At 44.6% G+C, this 22,027-nt stretch overlaps 3 protein-coding genes and 1 long non-coding RNA gene across 6 annotated transcripts; 3 read left to right on the forward strand and 1 right to left on the reverse strand.

The window, feature by feature from the left end:
* Positions 1–303: 303 nt before the first annotated feature.
* On the forward strand, positions 304–4,977 carry LOC113576102 (neutral cholesterol ester hydrolase 1). 2 transcript variants are annotated; one of them, XM_027008024.3, is made up of 5 exons: positions 304–702; positions 1,349–1,577; positions 2,056–2,125; positions 2,246–2,417; positions 2,684–4,977. In XM_027008024.3, exons 1-5 carry the CDS (start codon positions 562–564, stop codon positions 3,236–3,238), a joined length of 1,167 nt encoding a protein of 388 aa, XP_026863825.2. In that variant the 5' UTR covers positions 304–561; the 3' UTR covers positions 3,239–4,977. The 2 variants fall into 2 exon arrangements, with proteins under 2 accessions (XP_026863825.2, XP_026863824.2); XM_027008023.3 differs by having other exon boundaries at positions 314–702; positions 2,618–4,977.
* Positions 4,978–9,340: 4,363 nt separating this feature from the next.
* Positions 9,341–12,815, forward strand: tnfsf10 (TNF superfamily member 10). Its single transcript, XM_027008025.3, has 5 exons — positions 9,341–9,586; positions 10,298–10,444; positions 10,656–10,701; positions 10,782–10,901; positions 11,476–12,815. The coding sequence occupies exons 1-5, from the start codon at positions 9,464–9,466 to the stop codon at positions 11,934–11,936; spliced, it is 897 nt and encodes a 298-aa protein (XP_026863826.3). The 5' UTR covers positions 9,341–9,463; the 3' UTR covers positions 11,937–12,815.
* Positions 12,816–12,956: 141 nt separating this feature from the next.
* Positions 12,957–18,921, reverse strand: msl2b (MSL complex subunit 2b). Its single transcript, XM_027008035.3, has 2 exons — positions 17,487–18,921; positions 12,957–16,731 (listed from the first exon to the last, which is right to left on the reverse strand). Exons 1-2 carry the CDS (start codon positions 17,626–17,628, stop codon positions 15,050–15,052), a joined length of 1,824 nt encoding a protein of 607 aa, XP_026863836.2. The 5' UTR covers positions 17,629–18,921; the 3' UTR covers positions 12,957–15,049.
* On the forward strand, positions 18,916–21,988 carry LOC113576159 (uncharacterized). Of its 2 annotated transcripts, XR_014124689.1 has the most exons (4): positions 18,916–19,124; positions 20,488–20,880; positions 20,974–21,039; positions 21,140–21,988. It is a non-coding gene; the product is annotated as an uncharacterized LOC113576159 (long non-coding RNA). The 2 variants fall into 2 exon arrangements; XR_003410475.3 differs by having other exon boundaries at positions 20,974–21,988.
* Positions 21,989–22,027: the final 39 nt, after the last annotated feature.

Consider the following 22,027-nt stretch of genomic DNA (forward strand, 5'->3'; position numbering starts at 1 on the left):
TAATGTAGCTTTGTCATTTTCAAGAATGATTAAAAAAAAACAAAACGATGCAGCCTGCAGTCCGATTATACGACATGTAAACATGTCCGCATGGCGCGGTAAAATTTATTTCAAAATTAAAGTCTCTAGTCCAATGAACTGCCAACGTTTTGTATTCAGACCAGACCATTTGACAAAAATACTCTCTAAATGTCCTTGATATTTTGATACCACAGTTTCGTTTTTTTTTATTTTGATTAAAATTTAAAATCAGATACGTGTTCTCTTAAATAACCAAAGATGACTGGGTGTTTCACTTATCCAACACAACAATCTGCATTTATTTCGATGAATATTACTGACGAAATACCAATATCGGTGCTTAAGATGATTCAGTTTAAGCTTTACAGTTACTTATTTGCTATTTTATTTAATGCAGCATAATCGGACTTTTATTTTAAAATGCGCTGTTATTTCATAATCCCTGTCATTAGACCAACACGGTAGCAAAATGTAGATCCATTATGTCAGACAGCGAAGTCTTTGCTGAATGACTCGCTATTTCATACTTTTAGTATCCTGATGATGCGGTCAATTTTGTTCACTGCAGTGTTACTGTCAGTAGCGGCGTCTTACTATATATATCTCCCGCTACCAAGTACAATTACGGAGCCATGGAAACTTATGCTACTGGATGCAGTATTTCGTTGTATGATGCATGTGGTAAGTTATTACGTTGCGCTCGGTTGAGTTTTGGTTACTGTCATGGTCTCTGCGCTCTGTGCAAAAACTGTCAGTTCATATTAAATTATCACGTTGTAATAACAAATGCATAACTTTATATTAAGACGGTAAACAACGATTAGTTCAGAGTTTAGTGTAAACCAGACATGCATTGCAGTACTGTTGCACGACGTTGGTCCATTTTGTTCATTATACAAATACCCAGGATAAGTGGAATGGATATGACAAGTGAGATGGCTTTCATCTTATCATTTATAAAAATTTTAAAAACAGTTTTTCATATACCAGTTTCGCATTTTCTTGCTTATATCTAAGATAAGAATGCGTAATTCCCAGGGGCGTGTTAGCCAAACCACTCGGTAATGTCTTCTGTTTCATCCAACCTGTTGATTAGATGGACGCCCTTCCTACTGCGTTTCGTCTGGTTGTTAAAGTCAATCTAATCATCACCCTAAAGTTAACTGTGAAATACTGAGCAAATTTCATGCATTTCAAGATGGTAAAACATTAGCGGATTTACAGTGGAACGCTGCTAAGGGGTAAGGCAATCAGGGGTATGGAGGACTGGCCATTAAACGAAGGCTTTTGTGTCTTAACTGTCCTGCCGTGGTCCTCTTTCTTATAGGGCAATTTGATCCAAGACCTGGGTCTGTGCCACCATGTCCGTGTCCTCAACTTCGTGGTGTCCGTTCTCGAGCTGCGCGGTCCGCGCTCGAGCGAGTTCGTGCGGGTCACGGACACCTCCTTCTCGGGGGTTCCTGCGCGTGTGTTCGAGTCCATCGCACCCGGACCCGAGCGTCTGAAAAGAGGAGTGATCTACTTCCATGGCGGCGGATGGGCCCTGGGGAGTGGAAGTGAGTGTGTGCGTCCGTTTGTGCTCAGCATAGCAAGCGAAGACGGAGACGAAACAAGGCTCCGTTAGGTCAGCGCGATTAATGAGTGCTATGCGCTGAAGAGGCAGAGGCAGAAGCAGTCGCTGTAACATTCTTTACGCCCGACGGCTCACAAACACCCTCAAGTGGCCATGCTTGGAAAGATCAAAGAAACGCGCCTTTCAGTGATTTAGATAACAAAACATTAGGTGTGCGTAAATATACACACCCTGGATGTCAGAAATTGAAAAATGCTGCCAGTGGAAATTCCAGGGTGGAGTTGCATGTATATCTATTTAATTACTTAGTGTGCGTCATCATATGAAATATAAACTATTTACATTTGGACCAAAGTGGTTAAATAACATTTGCTTTTTAGTCAATATAGATGCCTTCAATTCCAAGCCCTTGTCAATTTTCTTCATCTTTTCTCACCCCAACTCTTTCTCCACCCCAAAAGGAATGCGATCTTATGACCTCTTGTGCAGGAAAATGGCTGAGGAGCTGGATGCAGTCATTATATCCGTGGAGTAAGTATTAAACAAAGTGGAGGATCGGTAACCCTGCGCTCCTTTGTGCATAGTGCTCTAACTTCCATCTGTAGGATATTACATGCCTATGTTAAAGACCGGCATCTCCTGCATTTCCAGTTACAAGCTTGCGCCCGATGCGCACTTCCCGGAGCAGTACGACGACGCCCTGAGTGCATGCAGGCACATTCTGAAAGCCGAGGTGCTAGCCTCGCTCTCCATGGACCCGGAGAGGGTGGCCGTGTCGGGTGACAGCGCCGGAGGCAACCTGGCCGCCGCCGTGACCCAGCAGGTACTGAAGTTAGATCAGAGAGACAGCCGTCCGGCCCGCAACCGATCAGGGCCTGTAAATCAAGGCCGTGCATGTTTAGCACAAGTATGTGCATAAGAAGGGCACTGCTTCTAGTATAGCTGTGAACGAATCTGATGTTGTCACGTGATGCATGTCAGCAAAAGCTAAGTGATGGCGGCGCAATTTGTTCATTGACCCAGCTGGCTGTGGACACCAGCGTCTCCGTCAGGCTGAAAGCGCAGGCCCTTGTCTACCCCGTGCTGCAGGCACTCGACTTCAACACTCCGTCCTACCAGCAGAACAGCGACGTGCCCATCCTTTACCGCCCCCTCATGGCCCGCTTCTGGCTGGAGTACCTCAGTGGCGATCTGAGTCTTGTGCCTTACCTGCTGGCCAACAACCACACGGCCCTGGACCAAAGCCAGGAGGCGGAGGAAGCCTGGGCCAAGGTGAACTGGACACGTCTGTTGGCACCCACCTTCCACAAGCACTACAAGCCCGTGGTGCCGCGGCAGGGCACGCCTCGCCTCCTGGAACAGCTGCCGGGCCTGCTGGACGTCCGGGCCGCACCCCTGCTGGCCGAAGGGGGGGTGCTGGAGAAGGTCCCGCCCGCCTACATCCTGACCTGTGAGCATGACGTGCTGCGCGACGACGGCCTCATGTACGCCCAGCGCCTGGAGGAGGCAGGCGTGGCTGTCACCAGCGACCACTACGAGGAGGGTTTCCACGGCTGCATGGTCTTCGCTTTCTGGCCTGTTTGCTTCTCAGTGGGGAAGCGGAGCTTGAGAAACTACATCAGCTGGCTGGAGCAGAACCTGTAAGGGGGTATGAGTGACAGGTCCGAACAGTCTGAAAACTGTTCAAACAAACAGAAGATTTACTAAAACAAACAAACAGAAGATTTACTAAACACTTTATTTGTCGATTCTGATAGCTCTTTTGAATTCAGTGTGCAATACAACCCGTCAGTACAAAGAGAGCATGCTCTGGATGTCTGCAAATGCTCCAAGACTCCTCATTCCATAGAGGATAAGTGTGCGCTGGCAGGACTGACTCTATGAAGCTGCAGCACCGAGGATGTGTGTTGAGCTGTGTTCCTTTAGGCCATAGCATTGCAGAGGTTTGTTTTCTCCATGCTATAACACCAAAATCAGCTTGTCAGCTAATTATCAAGTCTATCCTTGAGTGGATCAGGCGTCTCAGAGTGGGGAAATTAAAGGTGGCCCCGAGAAATGCAGTGTTACGCCACTGCTATAGAGGAATTCATTACATATGCTTAATTTACATTCCTTATGTTCTAGGTGTGATAATATATTCCAGACGCTACACAATGATTTCCAAACATATGAGGACATATTTGTGCAATAAGAGCATTGACCTTCACAGGGCAGGAAATCAGCTAAACACTGTACTTTGATATACATAATATGCTTGAAAGACAGAAAGCTTTGTTCATTTTAAATTTCATTGATTTGATAGTTTGTATGATTGTTTTATGATACTGGTGTAAACAAAACTTGATACTGTTTGAAAACTGAAAACTTGTTAAAGATGTGAGAGGGAAAGTAATTACTGCTATTCTACGAATATTTAAACTTTGGTGTTTTTAAAAGCAGAGATTTATGTTAAGCCACATCTTGTCACGAACAACAAAAAGGAACCAGGAGCTATAAGCTGAAATTTAATCGGGGAGGCTAAAATTCCTTGCTACACTGAGTTTCGCAAGCTTTGCTGTTGGCAGTAGAAAGGATGACAAAAGGGAATTTCCTAAACAGCATGGAGGTTTGAAGGAAACATGAGTTGGGGAGGGGGGGGTAGCTGTTGGAAGCCAGCCTTCACCTCCAGCACATGGGAAAGGCCGTGGGCTAGAGGACTAAGTGCTGTGGAATGCTTGCTCGATCTGACTTCACCTTCACCTGTGGCACCGGTTGCAATAGTGCACCTCTGGCTCCTGCTGCCACCACAGCAGTGCATGCATGAGAAAGAAGCAGAAGACTAGTGACGGTGAAACAGAAAGTAAACCAGCTATTGTCACAGGATATTCACATAGTGGCCTTTGCCTCGGTGAAGAGTTGTGGATGGAAAAGAAGACTAAATGTCAGAAAGATGTTTTTAGATGTTTTTGTCCAGTAACCACTGACAGTCTCTTTTATCAGTGTGCTCTTTTTATCTGCTATGCCCAGCACAAATACCTGGTGTTGTGTCCAGCTGGATGTAAATGGACACTCTTGCTGTTTATTTGACACTGGGGATTGCTGTGTACGGAGCAGACCTCTTTCGCATGTATCTGTCAGATGATGTGTGTCTAGTTCTTCTTTCATGTTTCCCCTCCCGGTGTTTTTGGACTCCACTTGTTTAGACTATACGAAATCTATGCTCTGTGTCATTAGGAATGGTTTGTGGTAACCTCTGATTTGTGTAATTTATCAATTGCTTAATGTAACACCAGCAATTGGTTTGATTGTCACATTCAAACAGATATCAGCCTTGTGTTAATAATGTGGTTTTCAACATCTACCTCCTCCTGTTAGATCTTTCATCACAGGTTTAATAAAAAATAAGCAGCTCGTTTTTGTTGTGTCTTTTTCGGCAAGCATAGACATCTGAAGCAGAAGGTCTCACGCAGAATCCTTTCTTATCAACATCCTGTGACAGGAGCCTTCTCGTGGTGGCACAAGTGTCGGCAGATTGTGGCCTGGAGGCTCAGTTCAGCATGTCCCACTGACTGGATTAACCTGTTGCTTCTCATGCCCTGACAGAGAAGACACTCCTGTGCACATTTTCTTTTAAACACCAGAAACCCTTCATCTGTGAATGCGGTAGGGCCATGTCATGTGACCAAACCTGATTCCTCCTCCACCTTACAAAAAAAAAAAAAACCTTAAAGGAAGATGATGAGATGGTGCCTGTTCCCAGCAGAGCTCACAACCTGATACCTAAATCATGCAGTTTTCCTCTCAGGATGGGCTTGTCATGCCAAAACTGTTAGGGTTGCAAAATCCAGCCTAAGTTATTACACTATATAGTGAGTTAATTATTAATCCCAGAACAGGCCTTCTAACTATCTCAAAGGAAAACAACTGAAAGAGCTCGCTGCAAATTCAAAAGTTCACATACCTGACTCACTGAGGAATGTTATCTTTTGAGTATAGTTGACATTGTTCATTACTTCCTGACTTTAAGGGCTAGAGGCTTGGTTGGGGCCAAGTTCTCCTGCCCTGTTGAAAAGTGTTTGCTTTTTGCAGATCGTTAAGAAACACTCTCTTCTCTGGTGACACAGGACAGAACTAGACACTGACTCAGGCAAATTGCTGAATCTGAGCTTTCCTTTGTCTCTCACAGTCAGTGTATTGGGGGAGTTTCCTGAATCTAAAATCATTTTAGAGTTATTGGTTTAATTCCCTCCTGAGACATTGTTGTTGAAAACACACAGTGCCTTGGTGTGCTCACTCTAGCCGTCAAGTTATTGCTCAATAGTGCTTTCCACTGGCCTGGGAACCTCGACAGAACATATAATGTGTCTGGCAAAGACATACATAATGTAAAAGTTGTAAGTGCCAGCAAATGAGACTCTTGTTCATGTTGTAGCTGTTTCCCTGCCAGGACTGATTTGTTAGCTAGTGTTGCTCACTCACAGTGTGGGTCCATTTATCTTTCCACACCCAAGGATGACCACTTGGCTTTTGTAGTTTTTCTGCCCATATAGGGAAAGATAGCCAGCCTTAAGAAAAAAAACCCAAACTATCTACTGCACATCAGCAAGAAGGCGTTCCTCCTCTCACTGCCATTGGAAGACCACAGGATCGTTCTATATAAAAAATGGGATTATAATAGCATTGGGTCATTGCAGCCCTACATAGTTTGTATGGAAAAACCCTCCCATGTCCCCGAGGGAAGTTATCCACCCACGTGGTGACAGAGAAATCAATGTAGAGTTGCCTGTTTCAGCCCAGGAGGAACGATGGGAATCTCCCTTTCCAGATCGTGCTCATAATCACGGCTGATATCATATAATGGCACAATACCTGCTTCTAATCTGACCACTATCTTTCTCGTCATGCTGCCTTTGTGGCCGATCCACGTCAAAATATAACTACAGTCTCATTCTCTCTGTTTCTCTCTCTCTCTCTCTCTCTCTCTCTCTCTCTCTCTCTCTCTATGTCTTTCCATCTCTCTCTCATTCTTTCTCCCTCTATCATACTTCTTCGGACTGCCCCCCCACGTCCCCACCTCCCACTTCACCACCAATGCGCCACCCCTCATCTCTGGGATTTGATTCCAATGCACTTCTTTTCTTGCAATAAAGCAGGGCCTCCCGAAATTGGGGGGGCTGCTTTCCAGCCAAATTCTTGATTCCCCGAGTGCAATGAAGCATGGAGTCAAGACTCCATAACACACTATACACTCATCGCATATCCCTGCAACAAATATAATCATGTAATCATCAAGAACACGCCAACTAGCCTACATTACCTCTGTGCCTTTTCAAGGTTTGGTGTTGTGAAATGTTGCTCAGTCCGACAGTCACATTCTATTATTTTGTACTCAGCTTACTGCAAAATCTGCCAGGACACGTTTCCAGCTAAAGCATAAATCCCAGAGCTGCCCATCTACACACACACACACACACACACACACACATACTCACATCTCACTGAAACGCACCTCAGTTACACAATGTTATATGGGGCTGCACTGGACAGCATAGCCAGACTTAGATGACTGGACCATGTTCTTGTCAGATATAAGCCTCAGCACACTAAGATACTAGTAGGAGTAAGAGAGTAGGAGAGAGTATCTACCCTATGAAGTCCTGTCTCAAACTGTCTCCTGGCTTAAAACTGGCTTCAGGTTCTCTCCTCAGCTTTACACATGCACACACACATACACACACACACACACATACACACACACACACACGCAGACAGAGAGAAAAACCTTGCAAGAGGCCTTTGTGCTCAATCTTAATCAGTCTCCTCACTTATAAATGAGGAGCAGCTGCCATAAAAGATCAGTTAGCGTTTCTGTGCCGGAGTTTTGCCTGACATCAGCTAAATCAAGCCAGGCCAGAATTGAGCTCAGCACTGCTCAATACCAGAGTTTCCGGCCCGGCCATTGGTTGCCTGGCTGTTATTCTTGTTGTGTCCCCCCCCCCCCCCCCCCGGTTCCCTCTACCTCCCTCCGTGGGGCTTGGGTGCCAGATATGCGCCGGCCTGTTTACAGCATTGTCTAGGTTGCCTGCTGTTCTGAGGAGGGTCACGTCGACGGGCCAGCCTGAAGAGGCTGCGGTCCAGCTCAGCTGGCTGACCGAGATAGACGGAGAGAACGATGGGGAGGGAGGGGTGCAGAATGGAGGGAGGGTGGAAAGACAAAGGGAGTGAGAAGGCAGGAAAGGAGGGAGGCTCTGGAAAAGCCCGGGCCTCCGTGCTGCCTGCGCTGTCTGCCCTCTCTTGCCCTCTCTGCCCTTTGTCAATCTACACTGTGGACCGGGCTGCATTCAGTAGAGCAATAAACAGACCTCCGTGTGCAGCGGTTACACAACGCCTTGTCCGGCACTCATTTTCCTTTCTCTGTTTTTTTCTTGCGCATGTGTTCTTGATTGCTCGGCCATCGATGCATCATCCTGCATGGCTGCAGCCTCTGTCAGCATCTGAGTTGCATTTTCCTGAACGGAGGGTGACATGAATCCCGCTTCCAGCCCAATGGGTTTTGTGCTGACTACCTGGCTTTTTATAGGAAGTCCCGGAGTTACCAACTGTTAGAGCTAGGTCATCTCTCTTCATCTGCTATTTATGGGGTGGGGGCGATTTAATCTGGTCACAGTGGGGGGGAAAAACAGGGCCAGGAGAACAGCTTAGCGGGCAAATCGCTCTGTCTGGCAGGGTGGGACCAGGAGAACAGGGACAGAGTTCTCTCTCCATGTCAGGAAAAAAAAAACAAAAAACACTCACCCAGTCAAAGTTCAAATAAGAAGTGCAGCTGCAAACATCTATGAAAGTGAACATGAGAGAGTCGCTCTCAAAGGTCACATCTACTTGATGAACAATGAGTCTCCAACAGGTCTAGGTTTAAGCAGCCTTCAGCATGTTTGGTTCGAGATGGTTGTATCCTCCAAAGAGCACTACACAAACAGTTAGCATTTAACACTGAGGGGAAGAAGCGATGCAGAAACCATACAGCATCTGCTTAAATAGCAGATGCCCTTGTACCCTTGTAAAGCCATATGGATTGAATATGACACAGGGTGCCTGGAAAACGTGTGCCATGAGGTAAACAGATTTCAAAGGCCGCATGAGATTTGTAATTGAATGTGAAGATAACAGGCTTGTTTGCTGATAAAAAATAAAACACCTTAAAACAGCGCCTGAATTAAGTTTCTTCCAGTGTGGCTTTTCCCCCAGTGTGGTTTGGCTTGAGAGTAAAGAATAGTCTTGTCCAGTTTTAAGGGGACCCTGTAGAACCTGTCATCTAAAGCTGACGAGGGTGAGCTGAATAGTTTAATAAATCATATGACTAAAAGCTCCATGTCCTACAGAATGCCTTGCTGAAGAACAATAAGACTTGAATACTCCCCTGAAACATTTGAAAAGATCAGATTACAAGCACATGTTAGAACTGTACCATGCATATAGTCTGTACAGAAACCCACAAAGGTTTTTAGCCCAGGAGGCTTCTCTGCACTAAAGCAATAAAAAAAAAATCATGAATTACAATCTGGTTCTGAAATAATAATAATAAAAAAAACAGGACTTGCTCCGACTCGATCAACAGGTATGCATATGTATAAACATAAGGGGTGTTCCCAATAAAGAACATAACAAAACCTGTTAGATCATTATAAACTCGTTATGTTTGGGAAAACTGGAATACGTTATGTTTTGACGAGGCGTCTAGAAAACGAAAGAGTCTCTACGCGTTAACAAGAAAGCCTTCGTGTTTCTCTGTTTCCTTGATAGTTAGCCCTGCTCCGCCTCCATGTTTTTTCATATGTACGGAGAGAAGGAATTCAGATCCAGCTTTTGTCTTTGACTGCTGCTCTACACGCAATGGTCAAGATGACAGGCTCACACACAATGCAATACATCGGACTTCTACTGCTAGCTGCGATTCTCCTGCAGACAATTGCCGTGGCTGTGACATTCATATACTTCAGCAACGTATTAACTACGGTAAGGTCCATATTATTACTTTCTGATAATTAGGAATTAATTCGGCGTAAATGGCATAGGTCTAAACTGGTAAATGAATAAGGTTTTGTTCGCACAGGACAAGCATGCAGCATTTGGAGTTCTTTTATCAACCGACAACTGCAGGACACATTTTTTTAGATAAAAGGCAGGCTACTGAAAATACTAGGCTGCTCTCTCTGTGCAAGCAATACTTGCTTTCGTCCCAGTGCTCCGTGTTTTATTGGAGACATTCCAACAGGTCGCTCAGTGGAGCCTGCAGCCAAAGTTAAGCAACATCGAATGTGAATAAGGCAGTCCATGTGCAAAAAGCTAATGTTTAACCGAAACGAGTTATAGTTTGTATGCTGTTCTGCGGCAAAATGAAGATGACCTTACAAAATTGATCGGTTTTGCACCTCTGCCATTTCTTTGTTGTGCCAGATAGACAAATAAAAATAAATAAATAAATAAAAATTTAGAGTCTAACGCTAATGATTAACTTTGATTTATCTTTTAGAAACGCAAAGGGTAGATTAGATATATTGCAAAAGTGTTTTTAATTACAAAGTAATCCATAGATGCATTAAATGGTTGTGCATTCTTTCATTGCCAGTTCTTGCAGGCACATTTTACATATTAGTTTATAAAGAGGATTTGTGTTAGCATTATAGGAACATTACATCATACTAAACTAAGGAGTTTTATTAACAGATGAAGGAGACATTTTCAAAGAGCAGCGTCTCTTGTTTGATGCGCGCCAACCTCAGAACCATAAAGGGTATGGATTTGAGCTCCGCTGAAGGGAAAGACGACCCCTGCTGGCAAGTCACGCAACAGCTCCACTTTCTGATAGAAAAGGTATCGGCTTCGGAGGAGGGCAGGATGTAGATACAATGAATCCATTTATAGCTAAGATACTGTTTCCTTTTTTAATTACCTAAGGAATTTACCAAGCCGGTCAGATTTAATATGGAATCAAACTCCGCTAAGTCAGATGCAATTTACGAGGCTTGTTTCATGTTTGAATGGTTTTAATACAAATGCTTTTTTTTTTTTTCTCGTTCGACAGTCAATGTCTAATCGCTATCAGAAAGAAATCTCATCGGCAGTCAAAGGTAAAACAAACTGTTTTCGCCCATATATGCACTAACGGGGGTGTTAATCAAGAGAGACTAAACCTTTTGAAATTTTCCAGACGAAGTCTCTCGGGTCCTCCCCTCGCTGGTGATCCAAGACCAGGACGCACACCCTCGGCTCAAGGTTGCTGCTCACGTTACAGGCAGCTATACACCAGATGCAGAGAAGGATGGTGGCGGTATGTATTAGATAAATAATAACTAGGTAGTACTTGGCAACATTTTATGGGGACCTATTACTCACTTACTCACTCCACATGTTTTGAAATTTGACACAGCCCATTTGCTTATAAAATAACTACACATACAAAGAGCTAATTAAGTCGTAAACCGTGCCATCTGTGAATTATAGTTCAAGCAACATTTTTGAACAGTTAGACTATGCACTCACTGGGTGCAAAGTCCAAATCTAGAACTTTGTTGCATGTGACCAGTGCAAAAAGATCTTGGACTACACCAAAACGCTGAAAGCAGTCCTACTTCCTTGGCAAAAGACTGAAATGAACTTTTAAACCATTTTGTCATCTTCTGGGAAGATGAGGTATCGAGAGCAAAATAATATACAAATGTCTGCAATCTTTTAAATAAATCGATTGTTCTCTGTACATTTTGTTAAAAAAAAAGAATTAGTTGGTAATATGAGACTAGACTGAAATATGCATCTCCTCCCTCTGTGCTGCCAAACATCGAAACAATGGTTCTTTTCTGACAAACCCAAAGCCTTAATCCTTCCCTGTGGCTGTGGTGCTGCAGGTCCCTCCAACAGGAAGGTGTATGGCCAGAAGATCCATTCGTGGGAGTCTGAGAAAGGCCTGGCTTTCCTCCAGAACGTGCAGCTGAGTGACGGGGAGCTGGTGGTTCCACAGGCTGGCTTCTACTACATCTACTCCCAGACCTACTTCAGACACACGCTCATGGAGGAGGAGGAAGAGCGCGAGGAAGATGACAGTGCATCGACAGAGACGGCCCGGGGCAAGCCCATGCTGCAGTACGTCTATAAGAAAGTTGGCTCGTACCCGGTGCCCATCCTCCTGATGAAGAACGCACGGACCACATGCTGGTCACGGGACGCAGAGTATGGCCTGTATTCGATCTACCAGGCGGGGCTCTTCCAGCTGGAGGGTGGAGACAGGTTATTTGTTACCGTCAGCAATGTGAGCACCATCGACATGGACGAGAAGTCAAGTTTCTTCGGTGCCTTTTTGGTCAGCTAAGGCCCGGGCGGAGGGAAGAGGGGGTCAGTTAACGTTTGGAACGTACGCAGCCCCTCTCTGTCGGGGGGGCGAGCGTCAGGACTTGGCTTCCTTGGCACGCTCCCTTTGTAGCTGGTCTAAAAACCATCTGTATATGTGTGCTGCAATACGCTGTTCCTAGCCGGAGATCTTCACCTGGTGGACGATGTTGCCAGAAGGTGGGCACATTCAGCTAGATGGACCTGGAGCGGACACGGAGGCCCAACGGAATGGCAGGCGATGGACGTCACATCTACTTGGAAGGTGGGAACAGCAAGGGGAACGGCAAGGTCATTTGGGAGCGAGTTGTTTAGGCACAGTGGGATGCAACCTTGGAAAAAGGAAGAAAGTGCTGCTCAGGAAGACTGGGATTCCTGTGCTGTACAGTAGATGGAAAGTCGTGACATTGGCATGTCAGAGAACTAGATAGCATGTGAAAATACCGAGCTGAGAAATGCTAAACGGTTTCTGTATTTGCTGTCATCCTTAGAAAGTGATGTTATAACATTGTTTTAGATTTGTAAAACGTGGGATGTGTTAAAATGAAGCATCACTGCTGTGGAGTCTGAATAAATTACTTAGTTACCTTCTGTCACTTTATTTTATAAATGTGTTTTCACTGACAAAGGTCACCATTTGATATGTTGTCAGTGTTCATTTATGGATAATTTGAGCCAGAATGATCAACATTTGTTTGTGTAACAGCTTATCAACATTGTTGTGACACTGTAAAATGATAAATCACCTTCTACTTGATATCACAGCTGTACAAATTTAGCAGTATTTCACTGAAGCTACTGGATTGCATAGATTTTACAATGTTACACTAGAGAGTGCACCAAATAAAGTTTTTCCATATCAGCTATGCAGATTCAGTTACTGTATCCTAGGACATTTGGAATCAATGTGGATTATGCAGGTTTTTAAGATTTCTGGTGAGTGCCACACACAGGTGCATTCCTCTCTTACTGAGTTCATACACCACCATGCTATGAAGAGTGGAAGAAATGGTTTGGCATTTTCAAATTATACAAATGCACTGCCATTGGCATAAATACTTATTTTCAACAGCAAATTACCACTCATGTTTGTAGATTGGCCTCTAATTAACTGCCACTGTAGAACATTTGGAGGTTCAGCATAGATGTCTTTTGAGGGCAAACATCCTGTGAATGTTTTACATCAAACTAAGGTTACCATTTAATACCAAGATATTCTTTTAACAAAGCAGCACATTGTTTTCAGAAAAATCAGTTCCTTGTTATTTTCCTTAAAGAAGCATTCAGTACTTAGGGCACAGGGAACACTCAGGGTTAGCATTGGTACCCCTTCCTAGGAGCCCAACCAAAGTGCAAACAGTAATAACCCAAACTATTATAAAGTTCTGCCATTTTCTGTTATCTACTCAGACACACCACACACCCCGTCAGAAACCAGTTTTTGGCATCAGTCAACGTCATCCAATAAAATGGAACTGAGTGGGCACTCTGAACAAAGTAACAAATGTTCAGAGAAAAATATGTGAATTGTCAGATCTTTAGCACTGACCAAGAAGAGCCTGGGGCTTCTATTTCCCAAAGCGCAAGTTAAAGCATATTGCCTGTGCAAATGGACTCAATGGAGACCTGTATTCTCTGAACAATATAATGAAATCCCCTACAAAGAGGCAGAGCTGAGACTCACTGTCAGACTGATTCTGAAGCCACAAAAAAGACCATCAGATCAAGCGATAGCTAAAATGTCATCCCTCCTCAACATTAATAAGCTCTGACTGCAAAAATCAATGGCAAGACATAAAGAACATCTAAAAACTCAGAAATCTGTAATGTGTAAAAGGATCCCATATATTGCCATATTTGTGTTTAAGAAATGATGCATGAAACATTTAATCTTCTGGAACTGCAGCTTGCCAGAACTGTATTTTAAAAAACTATTTTTCATCTGGAAAACATAGAAGCCTCAAGGTTTATTTCACTCCCCAATTTTGAAAGCAAAAAAAAAAAAACCAAAAAAAAAAAACCCTTAATTTAATTTATGCCCCTTTTCTGACCCCTCGTGGTACTAAAAGCCAAATGCAACATACTTCACTGGCCACTAAAAAACACTGTCATAAATTTTAGGACAATTATTCATCTGTTACATTCAATCTTTAAATAACCAAAACAGTAATGGACAGGAGTCAACATTTTTGTGGAAATATGTTACATTTATATTACATGTATTTAAATGCCCAAGAAGGAAAAAAAAAAAAGAGAAAAAAAAAAAAGAAAAAAGAAAAAAAATTTAGACAGCATAAACTAGCACAAAACAGGACTGCAACATAATTTAGACAGAAACCGAACATACTGTATCTCAGTGACTTGCATCTGTAGAAATGGTATCCTGATGAAGCCCTAGATGGACTGCAATCTATGTTAAGTGGTGCCCAATAAATACTGCAACTGCTGTTAATGTAACTTAAAAAATATATCATAAAATGTACTTTTGAATTCCATAAGTCTGTGTACAAAAAAATGTTTATAAATACAACCAGTCTCTACTGACATAGCAGGTACCATTTCATTGAACAGGTCTCATCTTCTAGCCTAACTGAAAATCATCCACATATGCACATAACATGACCCACAACAATGAGGTCAAGCATTTCTTGCCAAAGATAACACCATATAGATCACTTGTAATGAAAGGAAGAAGAAGAAAGAAAAAAACAAAAACAAACAAACAAAAAAACCCACACACCTCTTCCAAAAGCAAAACAATTCTCAATTTACAGTAAAATGGTTTATTCAAAATAGTGTGTAAAATGACAACCCCCAAAAATAAATAAAAACAAAACAAAAAGACAACCAAAAAATGTAAAAAAAAAAAAAAAAAAAAAAAAAAAAAGTTACAAGTGATTTATAGGCACAAGCTTCAGCAACGACAAAGTCAATCAATAACATGAACTGGAACAGAATCACAGTAGCTGCCTTATTGTTGACTCCACTGGCTCCCCTGCAGGGCTTGGCAAGGGCTTGCAGAGAGAGAGCCAGGCTGGAATAAGGGGGTGTGACGGTAAGAGCATCGTGCGGGAGGCGGGGCAGAGTGGGCGGGGTTCAACAGTCAAACCTCATGTCTAGAGACTCGTCAAACCCCTTGTCCTCATGTGGCCCGGCAGATAAGAAGGAGGTGACAGGCGAGCCGGTGGCTGCGGCGACATTGAGCACGCCGGCGGCTCCTCCGCCGCCGCTGCCTGCGTTCCTCACGGCGATGCTGGTGACGTTGATGCCCAGCGTGAGCCGCGTCTGCTCCAGGGCCTTCTCGGGCACAGCGAACGCCTCCAGCTTCTTCTCGCCGTTGGCCATGTAGGAGTTCTGGCAGCCGCGGCATATGCAGTCCAGGCAAGCCTTGCGGTTGGAGTAGCACGGGCACCGCTGGCCCCGGCACGTAAGAACACTTGGGTTTTGGGTGGCCCTGCCGCACTTGCAGCCCTTCTTCTCCTGGGGCTTCTTGTACACCACTTTAGTGGGGCTCCCGGGCACCAGGGAGTTGCCCGCCAGCCGCTCTTTCGTCTTGTCCTTCGACTTGGGGGTGCCCTGCTTCGACTTGGCGTATGCCTTCTTGGGTCCGTGCTGGTCGAGGCTCTTTTTGACACTTTTGCTGGGCACCAGCAAGGCCTTCCCCACTTTGGACAGGCCGCCGCCATTGGGCACGGCCACCAGGTGTGGCGCGGCCTGGGCCGGGGCTTTGGGCTCGCACTTGACAGGGACGGGCACAGAGGCGCCCAGGGCGGGCCCCCTGATGATGGTGGAGATAGGCAGCGGCTGGATCTTCTCGCTGTCGCTCTCGGAGCGTGAGCGCTTGCGGCTGGACCGTGGCACCCGGGGGGTGATGGCAGAACAGGAGATCCCCGATGAAGGCTGGGGGTTCTGCTGGGAGGCAGGATGCTGCGGGGCCAAGGCGGCCGCCGAGTCAAACGGGAGGGAGGAGAGCCGGCGTGGAGGGTCAGCGGCTGCGGCGCAGTCGAATGCCCCGTTCCCGTTGCCGAGCACTTCGAGGCCCGGCTGCAGGATAGCAGGACACTCGTCCTGAGGGACGGGGTCTGGCTCCAGAGTCCTCAGCACCTCCTCCACACTCAACAGGAGGGACCCGCCATCATGCTTGATGTCCTCGCTGAAGCCACATATGTTCATGGTGCCGGCGCACAGCTCCTCGCCCACCGCCGCTGCCACCTCACACACGGGGAGTTCATCCGCAAACTTCTCCTGCTTCACCCCCTCCACCGGCACCTCCACCGTGACACCAGTGTGAGGGGAGGGCAAGTCGCCCGCCAGCTCATCCATGCTGCTTAAACCATTACACTCCTGAAGACCGTTGACCCCTAAAGGACTCAGGGGGTGCTCCTTGATGTCCAGCGAGTGCGGCAACTGGTCCTCCTCTGGGGGTGTCTCTGACGTGGAGGGAGCAGGCGAGTGGTGCGTCAAGGTCAGTGAGACAGAGTCCTCCCCTTGCTTGCTGCTGTCCAATGAAAGGCCCTCGTTCAACAGGGCCAGTATGTCTGGGGACCCGCCCGCCGCATTCGAAATATGTGGGGCGAGGGAAGACCCTGCAATGTACTCACAGAGTTTCCTGTAGCAATCTACCAAGATACACAGCTGCTTATTCTCCTCAAACTGGTCATAGTCCTTACACCAGCTGCAGGATGGCTTCATCATCATCTTTTTGCCTTTACATGCTTTGCAGACATAATGCTGGCATGATGAGTTGGTTGGGGCTATTGGATCTTGGAGCAAATTCCCTACATGTAGAAGCAAATTGAAAAAAAGATCAATTATGTGAGATTAAAAAATCGTCATGGGCGACTTGAAAAGATTTCAACTTGCAGTGGCAGTAAGTGTGTCGGTAGAGGGCGCTTTTAATAAACAACCTTGGTGTAAGCCGTGGGCTGCTGCTCATTGTGCCACGAAAAAGGAAAAAATAGTGATTTTCATACGACAATTTTAAAAACACATCTACAAACAATGCACAATTCAACTGAGAACTGCTAGTTCACATACAGCTCAAACGCTGCTCATAAATAAAGTTAATAAATCAAGCATCCCATATTTCTCTCAGCGTACTCAAGGGGGGAATGTCCAAAGATATCCAATGTCACTTGCTGAAAACCATAATCTCCGATATAAATATTGCGGGGGGGAAAAATGCAGAGGCAAAAAGAAAAATCAATTTACAGCTACAACACCTTTATGTTTAGAATACCGTAAACTGTATGAAATTACCTAAAATCTGAACTGTCAATGGCACGTGACAATCCAGGGGGCAAAAACGCGCCGACATGATCACCGAGTGCTAATTAAACCAGCGTGCTTTAGACAAGGGCTACAGGCCTGGGTCTGATCTAGAGTCAGGAACAAGTGTACTGGGACTCATCGGGGGTGTGTCATGCTCGTCAGCGCTAAGGAGGAGTAAGAGCAAGCTACGTGTAAATGGCGAAAAAAAAGAAAAAAAAAGAAAGAAAAAAAAGACGACTATTAAGACGCGATCGATACTCACCGCACACAAGGCAGGAGAGAGACTGTCTGAAGAAAGGTAACAGCTTGTAGAGTTCGGTCAAAGACTGGGGGTCCCGGGGATCGCACTGCAGCACCGAACGACAAGCTGACACGTAGAGAGTGGTCGCATTCACCGGGTTCATCTCAGCAATCTCGCACTAAATGGATCCAGTTCGGGGAGAAAAGGAGAGACAGTATCACGCAGCAGGTCCGCCGCCAGCTGAGGGACCCTCAATGTCGCCGAGATGCCGAGCACTGTGGCTGGGGAGGTGGACCTGACTCGCAACGCCGCCGACCGTAATGTTCAGGAAATGTTGGAAACATGCGAATTTCGCAGTGCACACGGGTGTCTTCCTCAATGATTAAAACGATCGTTGCACGGGGATCGGGTATGGTCCTTACACATGCAGCGTGATATAGCTAGCTATGAACTCTAGCTATCGCTACACACGCACACAAATGTCTTTCCATAGAAGCACACAGCACAACATCATACACAGCAGGCTACGACCACTCCATTTTAACGTTTTTCCCTCTTCCATGGTAGAAAATACGCATAAACAATCATCATCGGATAAAAGTCCATGAGCTTAGATAAGATTCAAAAATCATCCAAAAATAACTCGCAAGGAGGCCCTGCTATGGAAGGGAAATATCAGCTTCAATTCGTTTTATTTTTTTCGATTAAAAATTCAACAACAATACAGTGGCGGCGCTCTTGGCCGCTGAGCGTTAGCTGGCCTCCAATTACCAGTGCAGAGCAGGTTGGAGCTCCCAAATTCAAACACAGCTAGATATTCTGCCCCTCGTTTTTCGGATCGCCGAAATTGGTGGTGGTGTTTCCGACGTGCCGCTTCATGTCCTTGCACTACGGCCGAGCCGACGTTTGGTCCCGATCCGTTCGGAGACCAGAGGCGGATCAAACCCCGAGCACAATTTGTGTTATTGTCCCTCCGCTTTTCATGGCGGTGCTGTTGCAAAAACAAAACAGGCCGCTTTTGTACAAGTTCTCCCGAGGTGCCTAAAATAGCCTCCGTTCACCAGTCGGTAATATCACCATGATTACTCGCGAATTACGTGTACGTCGCGCAGCAGAAAATGCACACGATAAAGTCTCCAAAGTACCCGAAAACACGCGAAAGAAAACGGAGAGATCTGCTACACCGGCCGCGAGTGTGATCTGCGGCTCCAGGATATCAGGAACAAAATAGGCCGCTTTTCTTCTTTTAGGATTTCTCCTGCTGGTTTACCTCCTTTTGGGCGCGTTTGAAGTGAGAAGCCGGTTAAAAATGAGCGTAGGAAACATCCACTGATGACGTCCAAGGTGCCTCACAAAGAAATAGATATTCTGAGACGAGACAAATGTATTTGTATTTCAAAAGGCTGCTATGGCTAGTCTTCTCCCCTCCCTTTTCCTCTCCGCATTAGCACAAGGAGGGGGCGCCACTTGTCTGCATCTCGCGAGAACACGGCAACGGTCAACAATCCGTGATTAAGCGGTTCCCTTGGTTACATAAACGTTCCGTGGGCGGGGTGTAGGAGCGGACGCGTGGTAGGAGGAGGGGAGAGCTGCGCCGCTGCACGGCGACGTCGCCTGCGGACCGGGTGACGATGAACCCCGGGGAACGCCGTCAAAACGGTACGTCGGAATGGATCTGCATCTCTTAGGCGGTCAGATACATGCACATGTACTAGGAGTTTGTCTTGGTAGGACTGGTGGACGTAGATAGATAAGATGCGCTCAACAGTGCCACATTACAAGGCAAATAGTAGAAATACCAGAACTAGGTGACAATCACATCAGTGCAAGGAAAGAAAAGAAGAAAGCTACACAAATTATGTTAAAATATAAAGACGGTTATGGAGTAGCCGTTCAAAATGTGGTAGTTGTAATACATATCAAACGAAATATGTATTTTATTTAGATTGACCGAAATGAATAGGCTATAATATGGAATTTACATTTTTAGGTAGTATATTTCCAAAGTGCACAGTGCAGATAAATGATTAGATTAACTGAATGACAGTTATTACTTATGGAAAAGCTTTTCCTGTGGCGAGCTGGCGTAGGTTTGGAAGCCCCTAATAGGTAATAACCAGGACGAGGAGAGTCTTCGGTGGTCTTTGCTGCCTTATCCTTGGAGTAAATGGATGAACGGATAATGAACGAATAATGGGATCCCAATCCTCTAATTATGGAGAACGGAAAGACGGACTCACTGACGGATATGTAGAATTGGACCAGCGCTGCCTGCGTGTAGTAGAATTTCTTCATCTGTTATTTCGCATTAACGATGGTCGTAGACCACCCACGCCACAGACTGTAATTCATACGAGGACCACTGAAAGCTCCAAGAAGCACCGTGGCTTCCCACGGCTCTTTTCTCTTGAGCAAAGATCCAGCAGCGATTCCCCCATTTAGTCATTATAAATAACAAAACATTAAAAAACCGTGACTGAAGCGTCTTCATTGATAAACGTTTTGCACTGAATTTACTTTCCACCAAAATGCCAGATAGAACCTCATATTAATAGGTGCAGGAACATTTTAAAAACATTTTTTGTGCTCTTTTGGCGACGCATTTCTGCCATTCTAATTGAAATAAAACAAAACAAGTTATAGTGCATGGTGTCACCTTTCATTTACTAAGATAACGAATTATTGTTGTCCAGTTACTTATTAAAGACATTGATTTCCACATACAATAGCCTATTAATGACAAAAATACTGACTGCATAAATGTTAACTAATAATTAGTTATAAACAATAACAATAAAAATGATAATATTGATAAGAAAATGCTTGAAGGGTGCTTAACAATAGGGTGAATTAACAATTTTTAATTTTTAACAAGTTTTAACAATGCTATGACAAGAATCATATGGCAGGGTCATGGAGATATGCCCAGAATGTTATTGATTTAAAAATTCTATTTCTGGTTGGTTTGCAACAATTAAGCAGATAAAAAAAATAAAAAAATGAGTTTCCTCTACTGTTGCAGATGGTGATGAGTTTAGCTGTGAGAAATAAAATTTCAAGCCATGTACAAATCAAGAAAGTCAAGTGGTTAAGATGGAAACAGAGAGAGGAAGCTGACCTGAAGATTGAGATTGAAGTGCAGGAACATGTGAAGGTAGAGAAGAAGATGGATGGTGACTCAAATAGAGACTAATCAGGAGAGAGTGATTGTGAAGAGGAAATGAGGACTAGAGGAAGAGTAAAAAAAAAAAAAGTGATAGTGTAGCTGTCATCAGGCAGAGAGCAGAGAGCCTGATGTCCTCATAAAGCTGCTTTAGAGAACCTAGCTGGAGGAGCGTGTGGAGCAGTGCACAGTTGAGGAGAACACTGCTTCAACAAGTACCATGGACAGAAGAGGCTGAGGGAAATGTGCCAGGTAAACGGGGGTGGGGAATAGTATTAGTAAACAAAACAAAATATTCAGTTGATTCATGCATTTCATTTCATAATGCCAATGTTTATTTTATAGATGTCACCATTACAGATGGATGCATCACAACAGCTCAGTCTGTGCCAGCAATTAGACTGCCTGATGGTAAAACATTTGCGAACATAGCCCTTGATTGGTCAGCATGCTGGTATAATGTTTTGGAACTATACAGAGCTCATCATTTAACAGCCATGCTATTCCTCAGATCAGGATCGGAAGCACCCATCCCTAAGAGCAATGGCGCCCAGGCAGGCACAATGATCCACCTTAGCAGGTGTGGCAACAGACAGGACTGGCACAGAGGAGGAGCTGAGAGAAGAGATAAAAGGAAACGAGACAAAACGCAAAATCAAAGCAAAGCAGAGGACTCTGGGGAAACAATGGACAGAATGCACTGCGGTTCAGGGCTGATGACTGTAAAACTACCACGTGCTGTTTTCACAACACCCGTCAGCAATCTGGGCAAGCAGCGGGGACAAAACCCAGATGCAACTCTCACCCCTGTTCCTATTAGTGGCATTAAAGAGTAACATGTAATAACACTAAAAAAAACAAATCTTGATACTTTAAACTAGTTTTATTAAGTTTAGAAATATTTTCCTGAGAGAATGTTCTGTGAATTCACCCACATCTTCAGTTAATTCTGAGCCAGCCATTTTAACCAGCATGAAATAATACTACTAGAGAACTGTATTAAAATGGAAACAGTACATTTTTATATTATATAAAAGTAATAATACCTATATAATTACGTTTTGTGTACAATAGCTCAGGTCTTTTTTGGACAGGTGGCCCACAAGTTTTGAACAATGGCTACTGGACTATTCAAGACCCAGTATGACACTCATTTGTTGTCAAGAGATTGAAGACTTTTTTAGCTCAATCCATCCCAATATACAATAAAGTCAAGGAAGTTTGTGAATACCATAAATCCATTAGGATAAACAATGTATATTAGAAAATTATAATCATAAAACCAAATCATGGAAAAAAACTGAGCTGTATTGTTGAGCTCCAGATTATGCTGCAAACTCGACAGAGTTTGGAACATAATCTCCTTTAACTGCAGATATCAAACAGCTCCAAGTCACGC

The sequence above is a fragment of the Electrophorus electricus genome, chromosome 1, assembly GCF_041902795.1.
Source record: "Electrophorus electricus isolate QZ-2024a chromosome 1, ASM4190279v1, whole genome shotgun sequence".
Classification (NCBI taxonomy): Eukaryota; Metazoa; Chordata; class Actinopteri; order Gymnotiformes; family Gymnotidae; genus Electrophorus; species Electrophorus electricus.

Excerpts from the sequence above, each read along its gene's own strand:
- msl2b (XM_027008035.3), bottom strand. The coding sequence starts at position 17,628 with ATGAACCCGGTGAATGCGACCACTCTCTACGTGTCAGCTTGTCGTTCG. Across the intron at positions 16,732-17,486 it reads TCTCTCCTGCCTTGTGTGCG|GGAATTTGCTCCAAGATCCA; the intron begins GTGAGTATCGAT and ends TTCTACATGTAG.
- tnfsf10 (XM_027008025.3), top strand. The coding sequence starts at position 9,464 with ATGGTCAAGATGACAGGCTCACACACAATGCAATACATCGGACTTCTA. Across the intron at positions 10,445-10,655 it reads TCCACTTTCTGATAGAAAAG|TCAATGTCTAATCGCTATCA; the intron begins GTATCGGCTTCG and ends CTCGTTCGACAG. Across the intron at positions 10,902-11,475 it reads TGCAGAGAAGGATGGTGGCG|GTCCCTCCAACAGGAAGGTG; the intron begins GTATGTATTAGA and ends GTGGTGCTGCAG.
- LOC113576102 (XM_027008023.3), top strand. The coding sequence starts at position 562 with ATGATGCGGTCAATTTTGTTCACTGCAGTGTTACTGTCAGTAGCGGCG. Across the intron at positions 703-1,348 it reads TTCGTTGTATGATGCATGTG|GGCAATTTGATCCAAGACCT; the intron begins GTAAGTTATTAC and ends TCTTTCTTATAG. Across the intron at positions 2,126-2,245 it reads GCAGTCATTATATCCGTGGA|TTACAAGCTTGCGCCCGATG; the intron begins GTAAGTATTAAA and ends CTGCATTTCCAG.